Source organism: Orycteropus afer, unplaced genomic scaffold (genome assembly GCF_000298275.1).
Source record: "Orycteropus afer afer isolate SDZICR_OR568_19922 unplaced genomic scaffold, OryAfe1.0 scaffold00401, whole genome shotgun sequence".
NCBI classification, from domain to species: Eukaryota; Metazoa; Chordata; class Mammalia; order Tubulidentata; family Orycteropodidae; genus Orycteropus; species Orycteropus afer.
Genome location: NW_006921988.1, coordinates 1,171,279 through 1,180,714, shown reverse-complemented (window position 1 = coordinate 1,180,714; position 9,436 = coordinate 1,171,279). Strand labels below are relative to the sequence as shown.

General features: G+C 35.8%; 1 protein-coding gene across 1 annotated transcript in view; it reads left to right on the top strand.

Moving 5' to 3' along the window:
• The window catches only part of CASK (calcium/calmodulin dependent serine protein kinase), a 631,366-nt gene that overhangs the window by 520,527 nt on the left and 101,403 nt on the right, over positions 1-9,436 (top strand). Inside the window, exon 10 of the mRNA XM_042782642.1 lies at positions 3,341-3,440. Coding sequence (XP_042638576.1) covers positions 3,341-3,440 — 100 coding nt within the window. The remainder of the gene's footprint in view (positions 1-3,340; positions 3,441-9,436) is intronic.

Here is a 9,436-nt window from a genome sequence, read left to right as displayed (position 1 = left end):
TCATGCAAATTCTTCTGCTAGTTGGGGTTTAGTCCAGTTCTATATCCTTCCCTTCAAGGCTCAGGGGTCCAAGATTATCTTCTGTGTCTGTGTTAATTGTTTTCCCTTTTCTTTGTTGAAGAGGGTCTGTGCAGTCTTTCTGCCTAGTCCGCCATCTTGCTTGAACCTCATGTCAGATGGATCCTGTCTTAAAGGATAGAATACCAGGAAACTGTTTACTTATGTTTTATTGACTATGCAAAAGCATTCAATTGTGTGGATTAACAAATTATGGATAACATTAAGAAAAATGGGAATTCCAGAACACTTAATTGTGCTCATGAGGAACCTGTACGTAGACCAGGAGGCTGTTGTTTGAACAGAACAATGGGATACTGCATGGTTTAAAATCAAGAAAAGAGTATGTCAGAGTTGTGTCCTTTCACCATACTTACTCAATTTGTATGCTAAGCCAAATCCAAGAAGCTGGATTATATGAACAAGAATGTGGCATCAGGGTTGGAGGAAGACTCATTAAAAACCTGCAATATGCAGATGACAGCTTTCCTTGCTGAAAGTGAGGATGACTTGAAGCACTTACTGATGAAGACTGAAGACCACAGTCTGCAGTATGGATTACACCTCAATATAAATAAAACAAAAATCCTCAGAACTGGACCAATAAGCAGCATTACAATAAACAGAGAAAACATTGAAGTTGTCAAAGACTTCATATTACTTGGTTGTACAATCAACACCAATGGAAGCAGTAGTCAAGACATCAAACAAGGTATTGCATTGGGCAAATCCGCTGCAAAGGACCTCTTTCAAGTGATGAAGAGTGAAGATGTCTCCTTGAAGACTAAGGTGTGCCTAACCCAAGCCATGGTATTTTCAGTCACCTCTTATGGACATGAGAGCTGGACAGTGAATAAGGAAGATGCTTTATCTTGGAAGAAGTGCAGCCGGAATGCTCCTTGGAGGCAACAATGGGCCAGACTTTGTCTCACCTACTTTGGTCATGTTGTCAGAAGGGACCATTCGCTGGAGAAGGATATCATGCTTGGTAAAGTGGAGAGTCAACGAAAAAGGGGAAGGCCCTCAACGAGATGGATTGACACAGTGGCTGCAACGATGGGTTCAGGTATAGCAAGGATCATGACACTGGCACAAGACCAGGCATTGTTTCATTCTTTTGTACATTAGGGTCACTATGAGTCACAACAACACAAGCAATAGCAATAGTATAGTACAGGGGTTGACAGACTATAACCTTGGGGCCAAATCTAGCCCAGTGCCTGTTTTGTATATGAAACTTTATTGGAGCATATAGCCACGTATCTGTTTAATTTCAATTTCAGTGACTATTTTCATGCTACAGTGACAGTTGAATAGTTGCGACACAGACCACATGGCCTTCAAAACCTAAAATATTTACTGTCTGACCCTTCACAGAAAAAGATTGTTGACCTCTGGTGTAGTAGAAATCTTTACACTGGGGAGAATATTCAGAGGACCTGAGTCTGTCTACTTTTGATTGTGTCTGTCATTTGGCAGACCTTAGCAGGTTCCAAAGCCTCTCTGGACCTCAGCTTCTTCATCTGCAAAATGAATCGCTTTGAATAAATCATGTCTAAGGTTGGCTCTCAAACTTTAATAAAATCCTGTGAATTCATGTGCTATTTTGGAATGATTTTGCCCTTTTACATAATAGCTCTGAATTGAATATTCAAACTACATGCAGTCACTGATTTTAGAGAACTAAATAAGCAAAACTACTGTTTTAAAATTAAGAACTTGCTACTACTGTTTCAAAAGAATTCCTCTACAGGGCTCTTTGCTAGTAGTATTTAACTATAGTAGTAGCTAGAATAGGCTTGAAAGCTAAAACTAATACTAAGAAACTCAGTTTTAATGCTTTTGGAAATGAAAATAAACATCTCTAAAATTCTAGTTTCTGTGTGGGAAACATATGATCTGATTGATTTGATGTATAAAATTTCCATTCCCACACAACTTTTAAGGAACACATAATGCATAAAGTGAAGTAAGCTTCTTACAGAAAGAAGAACTCCACGTTCTCTGCTGTTTTTGCAGCGTGTTAGCTGACCACCTAATTCCGCAAAGAGCCTTTCATTTATTAACCCTGTACTTTTGGAAATCTCAGAAGTTGCCTGGAATGGTGTCTTCAAGATCATTTTTCTGTCTTTTGCTCTTCTCCTTCTATAGTCTATTTTTCTATGTATATTTATAGAAAGAAACCCTAACATGACCCCCCAAAAAAGCAAACCTTGTGAAAATATATTTCTACTTTTATCATATACTTCTTAACAAATACCTACATATGTGAAACATTTACTTTATTTTCAGAAAACTTTGAGAGTACAATATTTAAAATTTATACTTAGATGACTTTAGTCCTAGACTACTTAAATGATTTCACACTTAAACTATCTAAATGAGCAATTGTACCTGGACCAGCAAAAGGCTGTGCTTATGTTCTAGATACATATTAGTAAGGCTAGTAATAATTTGTACTTAAAAAGTCTTCTACAGTTTGCAGAGCACTTGCATGTACTTTATGACTTTTAACAGTCCTGTAAAGTAAGTTATGTTGGTTTGTTATCCACACTTTACAGATAAGAAAGTTAAATGATTTACTTAGCCAGAGTCATGTAGCTGAAAAGTGACAGAGGCAGGGAGCAAACCAGAATATTCTGACCTGTGCCTACTTCTATGCCTGTAGAATTAAACATTTAAAATATAACTTCTATTCTTCTTTTTACTGAAACGGTAATTCTGCAGGGATGTCATAGTTGATTTTGAAGTGGACCTGATTCAGTATTACTGTGAAAAAGTAACACATAGTCACCGTTAAAAAGAAAAGAAAAAAGGATTTTTAAAAAATGACTCATAATTCTACCATCCAGAAATAATTAATACTATTGACATTTTGTTGGAAAGTCAATCTTTTATATCTATAGTAACTTTTCTTTTCAAAACTGGGATCATACTATATACATTTATTTAAAATTTTTTTTATGTAATTCATCACCAATTTTCTGTTTCATTTAACATCCTTCAATATCATGACTATAAAATATTCCACTGTGTGGTACATGTTTGAAGTAAAGATGTAAACGGTTTCATATACTTTTGTAATTCCCTACAATGTTATTTTGGTGTATGCATATGTAACTTATTTAAAGGAACCCAAAACTATATAAAACCTGCTTATTTTCTAGCTATCACCTCCTATATATTTGACTTCGTGAATAATTCTTTAAAAAAACATTTTTAATTAACTTTTTCATATTTTTGCCTTTATTTTAATAATTTTTTTTTCAACCCTTTGCTTTAGGGTGCAGTACTAGCAGCTGTGTCAAGTCACAAATTCAACTCATTCTACGGGGATCCCCCTGAAGAGTTGCCAGATTTTTCCGAAGACCCTACCTCCTCAGGTAATTTGATCATTCATTCGTTCACCAGTGTAAATCATTTCTAGTCCCTTGTGAATAAACTTTTCTTATGAACATAGTCAGATCCTCCAAAGGATTCTAAGGAAGTTTGTTAGCAACCAAATGCCATCTATGCACGTCTCATTCCTTTAATTTTAACACTGAAGTTGTTTTTCCTTCCTGCTCCAAAACCAACATTTCACTTAAAAAAAAAAAAACCTCAGAAAAACCTCTTCCTCTTTCCATACTCTAAGCCTAACATTGCTCTTTATTCAATCCAACACTGTAGTCAGTCTTTTTGGATTGTTTTGATTGCCTTCTACCTCAACAGAAACATCTAATATAAGAATTTTCCCCATGACAAACCGTATTAGATCAGACTTTGGTACAACATTGCTTTGAATGAAAGCTTTAAATCTAAAGCTGTCTTGTGTGTTAACTCTTGAAGCAGGCATCAAGTTCATGTCTCTGTACAAAGTCTGTAACACGTTTGTACGGACATTCAAGGGAGAAGTACATAGAAGAGTTATCTATTTTGATGAAATGTATATATGTACACTTGAATAAACCTGCTAAAGGTTCACAAAATCATTTCATAAAATACTCAGATTTCCATCTTACCAGTAAGATATTGTCAAGGAGTATTTACTAAATATCCATAGGATTTGTTTATATGTACATATAGATGCATGCAATTTGTATATATTAAAGTTCTTAAATTTTATTTAGATACTTATTTACTTAACTCCTGAGTCACTGTCCCCTGGACTCAACTTGCCTTATTTCTCTTATGAGAGTCACTCAGTATTTTTCATATGATTGACTTTGCACTGCTGATTTGTGTTTTGTACACTTGGACCAGTTCAACCAATATTCATGTGTTACCATTGGAATCAAGGCCCAGGGTCCTTCCTGAAGCATCAGTTCTTTGTCCTTCATAGTTAACAATATAGGAAGAATGAATGTGCTAAATGCTTCTTTCCTGTTGAGACTATGAGCTTCTCTCAGTATTTACACTTCTTCCTTCCTCTGTTTATTCGTGTATGGGCACGTACACACACACACACACACACACACACGAACACACACTGTTTCTTACCAATTAGTAAGGGCTTACATCTTATGCAAAATGACAGAATAAAGTTTCCCATTCCAGTATCTGTATAGTTCCTCACTTTGACTTTTACCAATTGGGATGTGAATCTTCGTCTTTTGAGTGAAGGGGATTTCAAAAACACTCAGAGATGGGGATCTCAGAGAAGAGACTCTTTGAGGACAAGGCCTTGCTGGTTTCCTCTGTGTGCTGACTTGGTAATTGTCCAGAGCTCTTAGCACCTGAAAGGCAAGCCAATAGTTGTTTTTATAGGTATCTTTCCTATTGTTTCATGTCTGTCTACTTTTTTCTTCTAATCCATTTTGTTCCTTCTACGTATGACTCAAAATTTTGTTAGCACAAACCTCTTTTTCACCTTTTTTTACACACAGATTATTATAGTTGACCTTATTTAGGGAGAGTGGACCCAGTCATGGTTTTTATGTTATACTGTGTCTGCATGATATAGTCACATATTTGAAATATATTTGGGATAAATCTCATTAGATTTTAGGTCAAGATCTCTAACGCTATCTTCATCTTCAGAAATTGACCTGGAGTGATCCTGGATAGAGTGGGGGAATAATGTGGAACAAATTCAAAATCATAAAAGAGAACAGGCTTACTGATCTGATAGAGTCTGGTGAGATCCCCAAGACTATGGCCCCTACTTACCCTTCAGGCCTGGAATTGAACTCATTCCTGTAGCTTCCAGCTAAACAATAGACAGGAATATAGGGTGAATGATTTACACCAGGTAGATACACTCCTTAGAAAGATCAATCATGGGAGATCAGAAGGGGGCAGTATTTGCACAGGGAGATAGCTCAGGGGGCAGGAATGCATAGGAAAAAAGGACACAGGGAAGGGTAACTACAGGGAGGAAGAGAGTGGTTACATTGTGGGGAATTGCAGTCTATGTCATAAAACAAACTGTGTATGAACTGCTGTGTAGAAAATGAATCTTTTCTGTAAACTTTCACCCAAATCACAATAAAAATTTAAAAAAGGAAAGAAAAGAAAGAAATGGGCCTGGAGAGCAGTATGGTCCTTGCAGTAGTTTCACACAACTAGTCTTACTTGGTTCTTTAATATCTACCTCTGCCAAGCAAGATGTTAATGAGCTCTTAAGTGTACCTTTCTGTAAGGAGTGGGATTTTTCTTTCTGGGAAAGGAATTGTCTATATTGTTGTTGTTAGGTGCAATCAAGTCAATTCTGACTCATAGTGACCCTATGTACAACAGAACAAAACACTGCCTGGTCCTGTGCCATTCTCATAGTCATTGCTATGTTTGAGCTCATTGTTGCAGCCACTGTGTCAATTCATCTCCTTGAGGGTCTTCTCTTCTTTTTTGCTGACCCTCTACTTTACCAAGCATGATGTCCTTCTCTAGGAACTGGTGCCTCCTGATAACATGTCCAACATATGTAAGAATGAAGTCTTGACAGCCTCTCTTCTAAGGAGCATTCTGGTTGTATTTCTTCCAAGGCAGATTTGTTTGTTTTTCTGGCAGCCCATGGTATATCCAATATTCTTTGCCAACACCATAATTCAAATGCATCAGTTCTTCTGCAGTCTTCCTTACGCAGTGTCCAGCTTTTGCATACACATGAGGCGATTGAAAATATCATAGCTTGGATCAGGCACACCTTAGTTCTCAAAGTGACATCTTTGCTTTTTTACATTTTAAAGAAGTCTTTTGCAGGAGATTTGCCCAATGCAATTCTTTGTTTGATTTTTTTTAACTACTGCTTCCATGGGTGTTGATTGTAGATCCAGGTAAATTGAAATTCTTGACAACTTCCATCTTTTCTCTGTTTATCATGATACTGCTTTGTGGTCCAGTTGTAAGGATTTTTGTTTTCTTTATGTTGAGGCATAATCCATACTGAAGGCTGTATGTAGTCTTTGAGTTCCATCACTAAGTGCTTCAAGTCATCTTCACTTTCAGGAAGCAAGGTTATGTCATCTGCATATTAATAATGAATCTTCCTTCAATGCTGATGCCATGTTCTTCTTCACATAATCCCACTTCTTAAATTATTTGCAAAGCATTCAGAGTGAATAAGTATGGTGAAAGGATACAATCCTGGTGCACACCCTTCCTGATTTTAAACCATGTACTATCCCCCTTGTTCTGTTCAAAGGACTGCCTCTTGGTCTATGTCTGGGTTCCATATGAGCACGATTAAGTGTTTCAGAATTCCCATTCTTCACAATGTTATCCATAATTTGTCATGATCCACGCAATTAAATGCCTTTGCTTAGTCAATAAAACACAGGTATTCTCTGCTTTTAGCCAAGATCCATCTGATGTCAGCAATAATATGCCTTGTTCCACATCCTTTTCTGAATCTGGCTTGGATTTCTGGCAGTTCCCTGTTGATGTACTTCTGCAACCATTTTTGAATTATCTTCAGCAAATTTTACTTGTATCTGATATTATTGATACTGTATGACAATTTCCATGTTGTGTTGGATCATCTTTCTTTGGAATGGGCACAAATATGGATCTCTTCCAATTGGTTTTCCAAGTAGCTGTCTTCCATATTTCTTGGCATAGAGGGGTGATAGCTTCCAGTATTGTATTTGTTTATTGAAACATTCCAATTAGTATTCCATCAATTTCTGAAGCCTTGTTTTTCACGTACCTTCAGTGCAGCTTAGAATTTTTCCTTTGGTACCATTGGTTCTTGATCATATGCTACCTCCTGAAATGGTTGAACATCAACCAATTCTTTTTGGTACAGTGAGTCTATGTATTCCTTCCATCTTCTTTTGATGCTTCCTGCATCATTCAACATTTTGCCCATAGAATCCTTTATTATTGCAACTTGAGGCTTGAATTTTTTCTTTAGTTCTTTCAGCTTGAGAAATGTTCTTTCTTTTTGATTTTCTAACTGTAGGTCTTTACACATTTCATTATAATACTTTACTTTGTCTTCTTGAGCCACCCTTTGAAATATTATTTTCAGCTCTTTTACTTCATCATTTCTTCCTTTCACTTTAGCTATTCTACGTTCAAGAGCAAGTTTCAGAGTCTCTTCTGACATCCATTTTTGTATTTTCTTTCTTTCTGGTCTTTTTAATGACCTTTTACTTTCTTTGTAATGTCCTTGTTGTCATCCCATAAATCCTGATCTTCGGTCATTCATGTTTAATGCCTCAAATCTGTTCTTGAGGCAATCCCTAAATTCAGGTGGGATAGGATCAAAGTTGTATTTTCACTATCATGGACTTGGTTTGATTTTCTTCAGCTTCAGGTTGAACTTGTGTATGAGCAATTGATAGTCTATTCTGCAGTCAGCTTCTGGCCGCCTTCTGATTGATGATATTAAGGTTCTCCATTGTCTCTTTCCACAGGTGTAGTCCATTTGATTCCTGTGTATTTCATCTGGTGAGGTCCATGTGTATAGTCACTTTATAAAAATATATTTCCACTGACTAGGTCATTGGTCTTGCATAATTATATCATGCAATCTCTAACATCATTTCAATCACCAAGGCCACATTTACTAGCTACCAATCCTTCTTCTTTGTTTCCAGTTTTCACATTCCATTCACTAGTAATTATCAATGCATCTTGATTGCACGTTTGAACAATTTAAGACTGCAGAAGTTGTTAAAAATCTTCAGTTTCTTCATGTTTGACATCAGTAGCTGGTTCTTAAATTTGAGTAACATTCATATTAACTGGTCTTCCTTATTAGGCATATGAATATTGCCCTCTCAGTGACAATGTTGTACTTCAGCATAGATCTTGAAATGTTCTTTTTGACAATGAATACCATTCTTCAGATTATTATTCCTGGCATCGTAGACATATAGTCTGTATTTATAGATGTGCTTATTTTTTTATTAAGAACATTCTATTGACCAAATTTATTCCTGTCTTTCAATTCAGTGTTTAAGTAATTTGGTTCAAATGGTTTCTGATAATAGTACTTGATTTTTAAACAGAAAAGAGAAATGTCGTATGCTGTTTTACGGATTTTCTGCAAGCCCTTAGATTAAGTGTTCCCAATTTAGCATTCCTTCTTACCTTCCTTTTCCTGCAGTCACACTGCAGGAAAAGTTTTCCTTCCTGGATCTTAATTATCTTGTGAGCAGTCTGTATCTTTATTGAACATAGTAAATCACTGTCTTGAACATATTTTTGAATGTCACTGTCTGGGTGCTACAAAAGATGAAAGAATGATAGTGTTATCTAATAATAATCATTATCAACACTAGATTAAAAGGAAATATTTATATACTCAGAAGTCAAACAAAATTCTGATATTTTCCTAAATTTTGCATAACTATCAGGAATTATTCATAAGTTTCTTAAATTAATTTTTAATACTTAGCCATTGTGAAGAAGACATTATGTTATTATCAGCATTATTTATCAATTAGCTATCTGGCAGCAAACTTCTTTTCTGCAACCAATACTAAGGGTTGTATGGTTGGTTGTAGAAGGCCGATTATATTTTATCTGGACTCACATAAGAACTTCACACTTATATAAATTAAAACATCTGTTTTACTGTTTAGCATTTCTTTCATTTCATTACAATTTTTTATTATTTTAATTAATTTCCAAGCCTACATTCTTCTCTATTACTAATCCTTAAATTCTGAATCTTTTATTATAACTTCACAAAGTTATCCTTTACAGTGTTTTCTGTTTAAATCTGCATGGGTTTGTTTTACAGCACAAAACACAGCAGTTTTGGGTCATTCCCTAAAGATGAAAGAGAAGCAGAAAGAGAAAAAATTATCATAAAGCAGGTGTTTGTAGGGGGCAGATGGCCTAGAAAGAGAGAGAGACCAATGTCAGGACACCAGCTACACTTTCTTGAAATGAACTGTCTTTGTTTTTCATCTTCAGATAATATCTTTTCTACTCTTTATGAAATTAA